The 15,812-nt window shown below is 41.4% G+C and overlaps 1 protein-coding gene across 1 annotated transcript in view; it reads left to right on the top strand.

Annotated features, from left to right (window-relative positions):
• The window catches only part of MAP3K5 (mitogen-activated protein kinase kinase kinase 5), a 248,516-nt gene continuing 232,704 nt past the window's right edge, over window positions 1-15,812 (top strand). Inside the window, exon 1 of the mRNA XM_017863432.1 lies at window positions 1-565. Within this exon, the coding sequence (XP_017718921.1) occupies window positions 118-565 (448 nt within the window). The 5' untranslated portion in view covers window positions 1-117. The remainder of the gene's footprint in view (window positions 566-15,812) is intronic.

Raw genomic sequence — 15,812 nt, 5'->3', positions numbered from 1 at the left:
GCGGCGCGCGATGGCAGCTGCTTAGCCCGGCGGGCGCGGAGCAGCCCCGAGCTGTGGCTGGCCAGGCGGTGCGGCTGGGCGGGGGACGCCGCCGCCGTTGCTGCCCGGCCCGGAGAGATGAGCACGGAGGCGGGCGAGGGCATCACTTTCTCCGTGCCACCCTTCGCCCCCTCGGGCTTCTGCACCATCCCCGAGGGCAGCATCTGCAGGAGGGGAGGAGCGGCGGCGGTGGGCGAGGGCGAGGAGCACCAGCTGCCACCGCCGCCGCCGGGCAGCTTCTGGAACGTGGAGAGCGCCGCCGCCCCAGGCATCGGGTGTCCCGCGGCCACCTCCGCGAGCAGTGCCACCCGAGGCCGGGGCAGCTCTGTTGGCGGGGGCAGCCGACGGACCACAGTGGCATATGTGATCAACGAAGCGAGCCAGGGGCAACTGGTGGTGGCCGAGAGCGAGGCCCTGCAGAGCTTGCGGGAGGCGTGCGAGACGGTGGGCGCCACCCTGGAAACCTTGCATTTTGGGAAACTCGACTTTGGTGAAACCACCGTGCTGGACCGCTTTTACAATGCAGGTGCGTGTGTGACCCCTTTCCCATCCCGCGCGGTCGGGAGCCACGTTTAATCTGGCCGTCTTTGGGGCATTTCATTTTTGTGGGCGGGAAGCATTTACTTCTTGCCCCACTTTGGGGGCAGCGAGCGCTGCTGCGTGACTGCTCTTGTCGCTTGCTGCTCCGGGGACAGCGTGTGTGCTTGTGAAAGAGTCTGTATTTCTGTGAGAGACCCATGGATCCACCCACCGCCCGGCGCTGGAGCCCTGGGTCCCTGCGATCGACTTGAACTGTTCTCTAGCAGTGAGAGATATTTGCCCCAGTCAGTCCTTCTCCGTTCAGTGTCTCGGTTTCGCTTCTGTGAGGTTTGGTCCCTGTTTTCCTTCTCATATACCTGTGACCGTTTTAGACGAGGTTCTCCTTTTCTCTGTGTAGTTTTGAGAGTACAGGAACGATGACATACCATGCACGCAGAGTGTAACTATAGTAATTTGCACGCCGTATCATGATCTTCCCAACTCACCTTACCCTCAATAAGTTTTAGTAGCTTGAATTTCCTCTCACCAACCCAGACTTTGAAGTAATTACAGTGCTTCCAAAGGCAATAACATCACAACTTACACTGAACTTGTGTGTTATCTTTGTAAGGATTTTGGTGAAAGAACCAGGGCCTGTTTTTTATTACCCCATAAACCATGATGGGCTAGAAAGTTTATAATTTAACATTGTCTAAAACACCTATATGCTATCCTAGTAATAAGATTAGTTTGGCCATTAAAGTGATTGCTAGCATAATCCGTGAAAGAAATGTATCTTTTCAACCTATGTCAGATTTCAGAAAAGGCAGTTCTAGCAGTTAAGGCAGTTCTAGCAACTGAAGCAATTAGCTGTTTGCAAATGTTAGGAATAATACCATGTTATCGAAATTAACCTTTAGCCTTCTGTACATCCAGTGTTGAGAATATATACATATTTAAGTTTACATTTGTGGGTAAAACCTTGGTTTAATGGTTTCAAAACAATACACTTCTTGCATTTGTGATCACAGAAAAGGCTTTATTTTCCAATCTTGTTTTCAATTCTGATTCTCTTCAGTATCTTCCAAACACCTGAAGTAGGCTTATGTCAGTTTTGGAATTCAGCCAAAGCTGAATATTTTAAGAACAACAAGAACTTCATGTTAAGGAAGCCAGACTAAATAAACTAGGACTTTCTGGTTCTGGTATTTTTAAAATAGTTTTGGTCTTCATAACTGAGCATGGCTATAATGTATTATAGCTTGATTCTTTGGGTAGCTTGCTATAAAAGTTACATCAACGTAACTTTTCTAAAATTATAGCACTCTCATTTTGGATTATAATTTGGAAGAAGCTTCAAAGAACTAAAAGATATGAGAGGAAAATACCCAACTGAACACTTGAGCCTATTTTTATTGCACTGACTGGGTGTTTTTTTCTAGGGCTCTAGAAAAAAAATTTTTTTTAACTCTAAGCTAATTTGAAAGAAACTTTCCTAACAAGGCTTGATTTCTGTTATTCTCCAAATACTGTCTCTGGGAAAGGGAGAGAGAGGATGATTAGAAGGGAGCTGCAGTTTAAGTGTATTTCATTGAATCCTCCAAACAAGCCTGTGAAGGAAATACTTACCTTCTTAGGTGAGAAAACCCAGGGATCCCTTACTGGCCCTAGGATTCATAGGGAGTAAGTGGCCAATGCAGGATTCCACTTCAGGTGGCTGACCCTAAAAGGCTGTGCTTGGGCCAGGTGTGGTGGCTCACGCCTGTAATCCCAGCACTTTGGGAGGCCAAGACGGGTGGATCACCTGAGGTTAGGAGTTCGAGGCCAGCTTCCTGGCCAACATGGTGAAACCCTGTCTCTACTAGAATGACAAAAATTAGCCAGGCATGGTGGTGCACACCTGTAGTCCTAGCTACTCAGGAGGCTGAGGCAGGAGAATCAGTTGAACCTGGGAGGCAGAGGTTGTAGTGAGACGAGATTGTACCACTGTACTCCAAACTGGGTGACAGAATGAGACTCTGTCTCAAAAAAAAAAAAAAAAAAAAAGGTCGTGCTTGGCCCTTGCTTCCTCCATTTAGGTGGGCTGAGTTACTCTCATAATCAAGGGAAGCTCCCTATCTTGGAATCATGTGAGTGAGCTGGTAAAGATCTTACCAGGCATTTAGGTGCATATGGAATAGTGGGGAGGGCATGCTCTGGGAAGCCTCTTGTTCCTGTGCCTCCCTACTGCTTCTTTCAACCTAGACAGGTCTCAGTTTAACCCCTGCCCATCTGGGTGGCATGAACTCCCAGGATGAGTGCCCTCTCATTCAGCATGAAAGCATGAAAATGTGACAGAATGAAGGTAGTGCATCAGTTTCATCTAAACCCTTTGTTTTTATTTTATTTTATTTGTTTTAGAGACAGGGTCTCACTCTGTTGCCCAGCCTGGAGTGCAGTGGCATGATCGTGGTTCACTGCAGGCTCGAACTCCTGGGCTCTAGTGATCCTTCTGCCTCAGCCTTCCGAGTAGCTGGGACTACAGGCATGAGCCACCACACTGGGCTAATTTTATTTTATTTTATTATTTTTTTTTGTAGAGATAGGGTCTTTCTATGTTGTCCAGACTGGTCTCAAACTTCTGGCCTCAAGCAGTACTCCTGCCTTGGCCTCCAAGCGTGTTGGGATTACAGGCGTGAGTCCTTCACCCAGCCTCCCTTTGTTTTTTTTTTTTCTAAACTAAGGGCCGTGGAGTTTGATGGTAGTAGAACTTATTTTCTTCTGACTTCTAAGAGGGCTTGTTCTTCCTCACTAGGGGTTGACAAACTTCTGGAGATGTCCAGATACTAAATATTTTAGACTGCAGTTTTTAAAAAACTTTTACTTCAGAATCAGAGGGCATTTGTGCAAGTTTGTTACAGAGATACATTATGTGATGCTGAGGTTTGGGGTATGAATGAAAAAAAAATTTCATTGTACCCAATGGGTAGTTTTTCAGCCCCCTCTCTTTTCTCCTTCTAGTAGTCCCCACTGTCTGTTGGTCTCATCTTTAAGCTTTTTTTTTTTTCTTTGAGATGGTGTCTTGCTCTGTTGCCCAGGCTGGAATGCAGTGGCATGATCTTGGCTCACCATAACCTCCGCCTCCCAGGTTCAAGCGATTCTCCTGCTTCAACCTCCCAAGTAGCTGGGACTACAGCCGCAGGCCACCATGACTGGCTAATTTTTGTATTTTTAGTAGAGACAGGGTTTCACCATGTTGGCCAGGCTGGTCTTGAACTCCTGACCTCATGATCTGCCCACCTCGGCCTCACAGAGTGCTGGGATTACAGGCGTGAGCCACCATGCCCAGCCTCCCATCTTTAAGTTTACTTGTACCCAGTATTTAGCTCCCACTTAAGTGAGAACGTTTCTGGTTTTGGTGTCTTTTTGGTAGAACAATTTATTTTCCTTTGGGCATATACCTAGTAATGGGATTGCTGGGTCGAACGGTAGTTCAGCTCTTTCTACTAAACGGTAGTTTAGTTCTTTGAGAAATCTCCAAATTACTTTCCACAGTGGCAGGACTAATTCACATTCTCACCAACAGTGTATAAGTGTTCCCTTTTCTCTGCAGCCTCGCCAACATCTGTTATTTTTTGACTTTTTAACAAAAGCCATTCTGACTGGTGTGAGATGTTATCTCATTGTGGTTTTGATTTGTATTTCTCTGATGATTAGTGATGATGAACATTTTTTCATATGTTTGTTGGCTGCTTGTATGTCTTCTTCTGAGAAGTGTCTGTTCATATCTTTCGCCTATTTTTTAATGGGGTTATTTGTTTTTTTGCTTGTTGATTTGTAGACCTTTCTTAAATGCATAGTTTGTGAATATTTTCTCCCACTCTGAGGGTTGTCTGTTTACTCTCTTAATAGTGTCTCTTGTTATGCAGAAGCTCTTTAGTTTAATTAGGTCCCATTTGTCATTTTTGTTTTTATTGCGATTGCTTTTGAGGACTTAGTCATAAATTCTTTCCCAAGGCCGATGCGGAATGGTATTTCCTAGGCTTTCTTCTAGGATTCTTATGGTTTGAGGTCTCACATTTAAACCTTAATTCATCTTGAGTGAATTTTTGTATATGGTGATAGATAGGGGTCCAATTTTATTCTGCATGTGGCTAGCAAGCACCATTTATTGAATAGGGAGTTCTTTCTCCATTCCTTATTTTTGTCGACTTTGTTGAAGATCAGATGGTTTTAGGTGTGCGGTTTTATTTCTTGAGGTCTCTTTCACAACTTCTCAGCTCTGCCCTGTTACTCAAGAGCAGCCATAAACAGGACCTAAACAAATGATCATGACTATGTTCCAACCACACTTTATTCATGGACACTGAAATTTGAACTTCATATATTTCATAAAGTATGATTTCTTGTTTTATAACCATTTTAAAATGTAAAAACCATTCTTAGCTTGTAAGCCATACTCAAAAAGAGGTGACCTGCAGGATTTGGCCCCTGTGCCATGCTGACCTTTGCTCTACACCCACGACCTGTACTTGAAAGTTGAATTTTTATGAGCTAGTGGGAAGAACATGGTCCCTCATATCAGATCTGAGTTTTCATCCCGGCTCTGCTGTGAACCATGTAATTGTGAGAACGGCCCTTCATTGCCTCCAGTGGTGTTTCTTTGCTTGTAAAATTGACCAGGGATAGAAGTAAAGGGGGAATTGAACACAGCTTTTAGGATTCCCTTATTTAATCCTGTGAATTTACAAAGGCAAGGCAGCATGGGATGCAGGCACAAAGCATTAGAACAGCATTTTCAAGGTTTGGCTTCGGGTCCTGATTGTTTTCTAACTTGGAGCAAGTCATTTAAAGCCTCAGAAAAGAGTGGAGTGTTGGAATAATTGGTATTTGAGATTCTGTCCAGCTCTCAAATTCTGTACTTTAAAATGACAACATTATTAAGACAAATGAGTCATTTCCGCTGATGGAGATTAAATGAACTGCTTGTATATATCATATTCCTGCCCCTGAAGAGCTCAGAGTTGGTGGGGAGGGCAGACCAATGCCTTTGCCATAGCAGTGCCTCTGTGCCAGGATGCCCTGGGCTCCCAGGAAACAGCTTAAAAAATCAGATTGAGGCTGCGGTGGGCTCAAGGGTAGCTTCTTATGCGTATTTTTGCTTGCTTTTTTCCTTTTTGTGGAGAATGGGGTCTCGCTATACTACCCAGGCAGGTCTCAATTTCCTGGGCTCAAGCTATTCTCCTGCCTCTGCCTCCCTAAGAGCTGGGATTAAAGGTGTGAGCCACCACACCTGCAAGGGGTAGCTTCTTAAAGGAGGTGACACCTGAAGTGAAATGGCAGGGTAAGCATGGAGAGCTTAATGAAGGTCTCAACGTTTCCATGGGAAACAGTGATGTTTGAATAGCTCAACCTAAGGGAGTGAATAAGAACTTAGTCCCAGCTACTCGAGAGGCTGAGGTGAGAGGATCCCTTGAGCTTGGGAGGCTGAGGCTGCAGTGAGCTGAGATCGTGCTACTGCAATCCAGCCTGGGTGACAGAATGAGATCCTGTTTCAAAAAAAAAAAAAACCAAAAAACAAAAAACAAAAAAACAAGAAGAACTTAAAGTTTGGTAACATTTTTAATAAACTTTCCCAATCTTTGTGTACTGGTATCTTTAAAAAGAATAGGTTACAAGTTAAACCTTTGCACTGATTTTTCTCAATCTGATTACTATTTACCTATATTTTAATTTCTTCTTTGACTACTCTTGTTATTTGCTTTTTCATTTTCTTTCTGAGGTGAAACTAATGTTCTATTAATGCTTTTATGAAAATTCATCTTATTTACGTATACAACAGAGTGTCACTCAGAGACAGCAAAGCCAAGCTGACAATACCCCTTCTTCACCCTCTGCATTGTAGACAGAAAATTCTGTAAAAGCTAAGAGATGTCAATACTATCGTGTTGCCCTGGGTAGGTGGACAGATCCCAACTGGGAAGCTTTCCAAATACTTTTTTTTTTTTTTTGAGATGGAGTTTTGCTCTTGTTGCCCAGGCTGGAGTGCAGTGGCTCGATCTTTGCTCACTGCAACCTCTGCTTCCTGGGTTCAAGTAATTCTCCTGCCTCAGCCTCCTGAGTAGCTGGGATTACAATTGTGTGCCACCACATCCAGCTAATTTTTTGGAATTATTAATAGAGATGGGGTTTCACTTTGTTGGTCAGACTGGTCTCTAACTCCTGACCTCAGGAGTGATCTGCCTGCTTTGGCCTCCCAAAGTGCTGGGATTGCAAGCATGAGCCACTGCACCCAGCCCTAAATTTTTTTCAAAAGACATCAATTCTGTTATTCTCTCATTTTGCTTATGAAAACACTGAACCTTGAAAAGGATATATTCATTCATTCAGATTAAATGTTTGAAGGTTCTTGCTTGGAGCACACTTTTTGTAAAAACAGTATTGCACATGGTGGGCAGATTCTGGGACTAGCTTATAAGAAGCCTGGTTAACACAGTGTATGGAACCATTCACCATTTTAAACATTCGGGAAAATTCTGTTTCTGAAACCTAAAACCTGTATTAGAGCAATTACTTTTGCTTTCATCCAGCTCTGAGTAGCGTCTTGGCCAGATGTAGGAGAAGCATCAACTTGGAGTGGTGAAGGGGGTGGGACTGTGGTGAGGTAGGGGACAAAGGGAAGATCAGGTGGCTGCAGGGAGAACCAGGATGCTGTGTGAAAGAGGAGGCAATGCCAGCAGGAGATCCAGCAACACTTTCACTTCCTTTAGGCTTCTTCCCCTTCTATTTCCTGCCGATGTAAGACCCAGGGATACTGCTGTGCTCAAGGCCACCTCACTCCCTCAGTGGACACAGGGTTAGCTTGGCTGCCCGCTTCCCATTTCCTTGCCACCAGCCTTCACATCCGCCCGGGCCTTTCAGCTTGGCTCACTGCAGATTGCAGTCTGTTACTCAGCTTTTCACCCTGTAGCAATCATAGGTAACAGGAAGGAAGCACATACTAGTTGAAATTGTGAGAACTTAGCTTTTCTATTCTCATCCATGGTATGTTCCCACTTTACTTGAGCTTGTGACAAAAGTCGCTCATGTGTTAATATGCCATCTTGCCGGAGAGGCATCTGACCTTGCCAGGCTTTGGCTCCAACTTGCTTCCAGCAAAGCTCCTTAGGACTTCTAATCTTATTTGGTAAAACAATAAAACAAAACAGAACATAACCTTGTATCCCATCTATCCCAGATGGAGAAGTTCTTGAAAATTTTCCAGCCCACTTCTGCATTTCTACTTTCAATATGCTTTCCAAGTATATTATCTCATATATTTTGAAGTAGAGGGTAAAGTCTGTATGTCCTAAATAGTGAACCAGTTAAAAAATTTGGAGGACTGACATGTGTTTGCCAATGTTTAAATTTTTCTAAATAAGAGTGTTGTTATAAGTAGAGAGAGAAAGTGAGGAAAATTGAGAGAGAGAGAGAGAAAGAGAGAGACAGAGAGAGAGAGAGAGAAGAAAATCAACAACCAGCCACCTATTGCCATGATTTCTTAAAAAGGAAAGTTTTATGTTAAAAAAAATTAGGGGGCACATAACTTTGGAATGAAGGGCAGATCTTTGCATACAGAAAATGTATGGAAACACTCATGACTTTTTATTTATTTTTCCCATTTATTTATGGATGAGTGAAAACTTTATCACACCAGTCAATAGAGTAGTGTTTGAGAGCCTCTGACTGGAACCACCCTGCAGCCCCTTCCCACCTTTCAGCCACTGCTTCACGTGAAAAACGAACCTTAGTAAAATTATTAAAAGAGCAAACGTGGAGAAACTCGTAAGGCAAAACTCTGGTTAGGAAACGATTAAAAAAAAAAAAAAATCCCAGTGGTGCCCAACACATGATTTTTCTCTGAGCTGTTCACGTTCCCTGGCACACCATTGTGGCAGCTGCCACCCACCTCATAAAAACCGACAGCACTGTGCTGCTTCTTGCTTTCTTGGATAATGGGTCAATTAAGGTAAAACTATAATTTTTTAAAAGAGCTTAACTAGAAAATTGGACGGAAAAAAGCAAAATCAAAAGAAAACTCCAGAGCACAAAATAGATTAGTTTTAGAGTACCAATTTCTTACCCCATATCATCAACTGCATGTTGTCATGACCAACTCTGCTTCCTAGGCTCCCAGGATCCTGGTTTCTTTCCTTAATTTGGTCACCTTTTGTCTACTTGAGACATTGTCAGTTGGTAATTCAAGCTGTTCTATCTCTAGGTGAAGCCTGTGTATTATATAAGTGCATAACACAGGCTTGTCTCACCAGTGGCCTTGGCTGGAGCCAGCTTTTTGGGAGTTCTCTGTATATAGGGCAGTTCCACTCTGGTGGCTATAAGAACTGTGCCCTACTTCCTGTATCAGAGGTCTGGTTAGAGGCCCATTCAGTTCCTGTTTCTGGTTTGCAGGATAAAATTGGTTCATACTTTCTTTGTGAAGTGGTAGGAGATGGACAAGCACAAAGTCCAGTAAATGTGCAGGCTCTTCAGCATGAGGTACCAACTGTGCCTACTTTCCAAGTACTTCCTCCAAATGGTGCCTTCAAACACCACCCCAAGCTAGGAAAGCAGAGAACCATAGGAAAATGCATTGCTGGCTACTGACTTCAGGGCTGACAGTGTGCTATGCAATGATGGCCCCTCCCAGGAGGCCATTTGAGGGCCTTGTATCACACGCTCCCCTTTCCGTCACCCTTGGGACCCTCACTGTGGCTGTAGAACATGGCAGCAGTCGCCCCACTCCACCTGGGGCAAGATGAGAGTGGGAAATGTGGTGGGGGTGGGCAGTGTTGCAGGAACCCACAGCTGTGTGGTTATCAGAAGAAACTGGGAACCCACAGCTTTGGGAAAAATATATCTTGAAGACAGCCTCATCTTCCTGTAATTTGTATATAAGTAGGTGGGGAAACTGGCTAGATATGAGAAAGATCTTGAAAATTTTATTAGTGGCATAAAAGGGAAATAAAAGAAATCAAGGCAAAATGATAAATTAAAAATCCATTGGTGACTGTAATATATTGGTTTCTGTAGTTGTGGGTTTTTATTTATTTATTTATTTTTTTAAAGACGATCTTGCTCTATCACCCAGGCTGGAGTATGTTGGCATTATTGCAGCTCCAGCTGCAACCTCCACCTTCTGGACTCAAGCGATCCTCTTGCTTTGAGCACAGCCAAGCCTGGCCAATTTTTGTGTTTTTATGTAGAGATGGGGTTTTACCATGTTGCCCAGGCTGGTCTCAAACTCCTGGACTCAAGCGATCCTGCTGCCTCAGCCTCCCAAAGTGCTAGGATTACAGGCGTGGGCCACTGCGCCTAGCCTAGTTGTTTTAATGTAGTAGTTTTTCTCTTTGGCCAGAGTTATTGACTAGAGACACTGATCGAAATATGTGCCAGGTTAGTGGAAAAGAAGGAAGGGTACGAGACAAAGCCGATTTTCACAATCTTGTCTAATTGTTCAAAAAATGTAAATAATTGATCACTTACATTTTATATGAATTTTATTTTGTAGTGTTTTTGGTTTTCCAAAGGAAAACAGAAATAACTGAAGCTGCATTGTGGTAATTTTCTTAGGGGAGACAGGAGAGAGAATTTTAAATATTTTTTGGGCATCTCTTGTTTAATAAAATCATAGGAGAGCAGATCTGTGTAACTTAAATGCCACAGAAGTTGCACAGGGTAACAGAAAACATTCCACTATAAGCAGACCTTTTCTGTTACAGTAGTTCATCGACAACGAGGAAAGCAATTGCCTTTGGTATATGATTCATACAGGAAGTAAGTTATATTCCTTTGTACAGGCAATCTCTAAAAATGGTTGAGACCAGTTATACCAGTACTTTCCAATACTTGTAGCCTCTTCTATACCCGTGAACTCTTAAGAACCAGAAATATGGAGGAGAGCTGTCCTAGTCAGTATCAATCAGCATCAGGTTATCTGTCCACTGACCCCAAGCCATATAAAACCAAGTCTTTGCCTAAGCCAGAGAATTCTCTCTCCTTTAAAAATGTTGATTACTTCTGTTTCTTTTGTTTTTTCTTATCTCTTCTTCTTCTGCTTCTTTTTTTTTTTTTTTTTTTTGAGACACGGTGTCAGTCTGTCTCCTGGCTGGAATGCAGTGTCTCAGTCATAGCTCACTGCAGCCTCTAACTCCTGAACTCAAGGGAATTTCCCACCTTAGCCTCCCAAAGTGTTGGAATTACAGGCATGAGCCACTGTGCCTGGTCTAATTACTCCTATTTATTATTTTAAAAAAGTCGTCCAAAGCTATTACATGTCAAAAGCCTTTTTTTTTTTTTCCCCCAGTAGAGACAGGGTTTCACCTTGTTGCCCAGGCTGGTCTTGAACTGCTAGGCTTAAGCAATTCATCTGCTTCTGCCTCCCAAAATGCTAGGATTACTGGTGTGAGCCACTGTGCCCAGCCATGTCAAATACCTCTTAATGTCACACTCAAGTTTTGTAATATGGTCATTATGACAAATGTCAGCTTAAAGCCGGGGCAACCAGGATGGGAGTGCTATTTCTGCTGTCCAGGGGCCACCGCTTTGGCCTGTAGCTATATATTTCCCAATTTATAATTTGATCACTCTCAGGTTCCAGTGATTTTATGCAGTTGGGTCAGAATGATAGTTTCAGTGAATCAGTTGTTCAATGCTACTCCTCCTCCTTTGATTATCTTACTCTTCAATAAGATGATCCTATTTCTTATAAAATAAGTAGGCGTGGCAGTGTAATTAACTATATCTTACAGTTGTAAAGGCTATGAGAACAGCCAGATTAAATCAAGTGGTTGGATAGGAGGTCTTCCAACTTCCAAACAATACAGATGTTTTGTTCGCTATACTACAGTTTCCACCTGCAGTGAAAAACATTTCAAAACATTCTGAAGTACAAGTTCTGTTTAAGAGGATCAGTTCTAATATTTTGGTCCACGATGGCAGTTATTATTATGAGGAAGAGTCATAGTAGTCACATAACTTCTGATCCCCTCTTGCTGGCAGGTTTTAGTGACATCTTAATCAAAAAGCTGACTTACCTTTTTCGGTCAATGTCAACAAGGGAGCTAACTCAATAGTGGTTGCCAGTTGCTTGGCCTTAAGCTGTAAGTTGGGCTTTCTTCAGGCAAGTCTTGGGTTGTTTTCTGGGCATGATGGTTAGATGGACTGTGATAGGCCAAAACCAGCCTTTCTCTAGAATGATCCAGAGAGCTGGGTTTACAGCACAGCCTGGGGACTGTTCTTTCCTTGTTTCCCTGAGATGTGCTGGCTCTGGAGTCTGATGCACTTTCCCTTAATGTGATAGCATATTCTAAGTAATTAAATTTTGTAAGCATTTATTATTAATTGCCTATAATATGCCTCTTACTGAATCAGGATGTATTGAAGAACTAAGAAGCAGAAGAAGGCATAAATCTTCAGGAGTATAAAGGTTTATAACGTGTATCTGTTAGCATGGGAAAAACTGAAGCTAAGCGAAGCAGTCAGGAGGAACGACCTAGATTCCCCATTCCTCTCTACCAGACTCATTCTTTTTAGAAAAAACATTTAAAAAATTTATGAAACATTTTAGTCATAAAGAAAGTATATAAAATAGTTTAACAGACACTTATGCATCTACATACTACCTAAATGTAATAGCTAATGGCAGTTAAACATTTTGACATACTTGTTTTACTTCTTTTTCTTTCTTAGAAAAGTAAATAATTCTGGGTAAAACTAAAAGCTCCTTTCTATCTCATCAGTTTGTCTTCCTGTGAAAGTGCCTTCTTCACAGGAAGCGCCAAGTTACAATGTTCTAAACTATAATTTACAACAATCTAAAATAACGACTCTCTACAAATATAAACATATGCCAAATATTGAATTAATTTATTATGTAATGAGAAAAACCAGAAAGATATTAAAACTGGTTGAAATGAGAGTTTGAAGAGCAAATATTATATACACACATACGAAACCAGGAATGGTGAAATGAATTTGCTAATAGATGCAAAATTGGCTAATATTATGTAAGGCAATTCTATAAGTATAAACACTGGAGTCATCTATTCTAAAGGGTGGAAATCAATTGTATCTCTAGCAAACCTTATTCATTTGTATTGCTGTGGACAAAAAATATTTGCATTACTATCAGTTTTGCACAAGGTAATATTTACCCCAACAGCATTGTAAAATAGCCAAATCACTAGGAGGACAATCAAAAGTACACACCCCTTTAAAATCAGATAATTCCCAGAGGGAGTGCTGCCCTAAGCCCAGCCCTCCACTGAAAGGATGCTCAGTACCTTTTGACCTTTTCCAAGTCTTTGACAGCTCTTCCCTGCAGAAGGTTGGTCATTCTCAGCAGGCTCTATGCCTGTCTCTCCAAGTGCTCTGAATTCAGCCTGACTTAAAGGACCTGTTATTGTCTCTGCTACTGTGCCATCTGAAGCCTTTTGCCCTGAGAGGGTCCCAGAATACCTTGCTTTAACCAGGGTTCCTAGTCATGGTTATTTTAGGTCAGGGAACGTGTACAAATTGACGATAGGATGTCAGTTCCCCTAGGTTTTGGATATGAGAAGAGATATAAGCCATGTGGCCATAACCAAGTCAGGAATATGCTAGTGGAATGCTTGCAGTGTCTGGAAACCCAACTTCATTCTTATACTAGGATAATATAATTATTACTATGGGACCTTCATTAGTTTAGACTGCTCCAAATAAGCCTATTTTATGGAGGAAAAAGGTCCTTATTTTATTTTAGAGGGCTAGCAAACTGCTGTAAGATTACATAAGCTGACAAGCTGAATATATGACACTTTGGTCTTATAAATTAAAGCAAGCCATACACAAAGAGCATGCTTTACTGTGTGCTAGGCGTATGTGCTAATCACTCTCTCTATATGTGTGACCTTATTTAATCTTTTTTTTTTTTTTTGAGACAGGGTCTCACTCTGTTGCCCAGGCTAAAGTTCAGTGGCATGATCATGGCTCACTGCAGTCTTGATCTCCCAGACTCAAGTGATCCTCCTGCCTCAGCCTCCCAAGTAGCTGGGACTACAAGCATGTGCCACCATACCAGGCTAATTTTTTATGTTTTTATTTTTATTTTTTATCTTTTATTTATTTATTTTTAAGACAGGCTCACTCTGTACCCAGGCTGGAGTGTGGTGGTATGATCTTGGCTCACTGCAACCTCTGCCTCCCACGTTTCCATGCCCAGCTAATTTTTTGTGTTTTTAATAGAGACAGGGTTTTGCCATGTTGGCCAGGCTGGTCTTGAACTCCTGGCCTCAAGTGATCTGCCTGCCTTGGCCTCTCAAAGTGCTGGAATTACAGGTGTGAGCCACCGCGCCAAGCCTTATCTTTATTTTTTGTAGAGACAAGGTCTCATCATGTTACCTAGGCTGGTCTCAAACTCCTGAGGTCAAGTGATCCTCCGGCATCTGTCCCTCAAAGTGCTGGCACTGGCGTTACAGGCGTGAGCCACTGCACCCAGCCTATTTAATCTTTAAAACAACTTTATGAGGCAGATAGCATCAGGTGATCAGTTTTTTTTGTTTGGGGAAACTGAGCCCCTGAAACTGTTACCAACAGTGGTCTCAGTGTCACATAGCTACTGAGGGGCAGAGTCCAATTTTGAATCAAAGTCTGTCAGATTCCAGAATCTATTCACTTATAACTTATGTTCTCCTGTCTCATAGAAATACATTTTCTATTTGAAAACATTGAAATAATTATTAATAATATGATTACAGACATCACATCAGCAGACATTTTTTGGCTACTTAAAATCTGTAAGATTTCTTTCTAAGGTCTGTATAAAATTAGGTTAAAAAGGTGTAATTTCGGCCTTTTATGATTTTATAGTCTACTATTTGAATTCAGCAATTTAATAAATAATTGTTGGGAGCCTACAACATGCAAGATTATATAATGAACTAAGTAATGAATAAGTAAAAAATTCAAGGGAATATTTTAAGGACTTCATAATGTAGATCATTTCATTGAACTGTACACTTGAGAACAGTGTTTATTACTGCTATAAAAGATGTGAAAATGCATCAAAAATAAAAAAAACTTACACAATATCATACTATGCATTAGACTCCCACTTAATTTTTTTAATGAAATCAGTATCATAATGAAAATTACGTATATAAATTCCAAGATTTTATTAAAAACCTTTCAGATCTCTTATAAATACAGATAAAATATTATTAAATTTACTTCCAAGAGGGGTATTATGATTCTTTAATTAAGAAGAACTTGTTTATACTGACTCTTAGGGAAACAAATAGAGTTATTGCCTGAGATTTAGAACCTTTTAAAAAATATGTTGTTTTCCTAGTAGTAGAATTTGAAGTCCTTTGTATTAGTCTTTTCAACTTGTGAAAAAATCTAGGTTGTTTTAGGTAATTAAAATATGCCAACAACATAATTTCAATTCAGTATTTTTCTGACCTGTGTTACATAATAAAATTGTGTTGCTTGCTTGTTGATGATGTGTAGAGCGTGTGGTTCTTGGCTGACAGAAAATTGTCAACCTGCATGCCAGGCATTTGAAAGTCTGGACCAGAATAAGAATAGCAAATAAACAAACCAGATTCCTTTTGATAATAAAGGCGGATGTAGTAGATGCGTTGTCAATGCTGAACCATATCTGTATTATGATATACATAAAACATGACTAAGGGAGAAATCTGGGCTACCTCTGAAAGTTCTAAGTAACATTAATGAATGTGTACTTTATATAACATTTCTTTTTTAAATATTTATGTAACATTTCTGATTGTTTTTGAGTCACATACATACAGTTGATATGCGTTGGTTCTTCCATGACATCTCCTAGATTGTTAGGAAATTGGTCTTGGGAAACTAGCTTTGGTTGATCCAGGGAAAATTCAGGTTTCAAATCTGGACGTAGGATTTTAATTTTTCAGGCTGCAATGAGCTGCAATCGCACCACTGCACTTTAGCCTGGGCAAACGGAGACCCTGTCTCAAAAAATTAAACAACAAAACACCTCCTGGTCAGTTTCCCAGATATAGTGACCCAGTGCTTACTGTATACATAGAATTTGAGTAAGAAAAAGATTTGTAGATACTCTAGAGGAGCCTGGAGTCTGGTTTTAAAAACTGATACATCTCTTAGTGTGTGTATATTATTGCAAAGCAGGGTTGGGGCACAAGTTGCTTGGCTTGACCTAGTGAAAGAGAACAAGGTCGTAGCTTGTTCTCTTATGACAAGAATAGTTATGA

Source organism: Rhinopithecus bieti, unplaced genomic scaffold (genome assembly GCF_001698545.2).
Source record: "Rhinopithecus bieti isolate Rb0 unplaced genomic scaffold, ASM169854v2 scaffold_65275, whole genome shotgun sequence".
In the NCBI taxonomy this organism is placed as follows: domain Eukaryota; kingdom Metazoa; phylum Chordata; class Mammalia; order Primates; family Cercopithecidae; genus Rhinopithecus; species Rhinopithecus bieti.
Note: the sequence above shows the minus strand (reverse complement) of the source record. Positions and strands in the feature narration are given on the sequence as shown.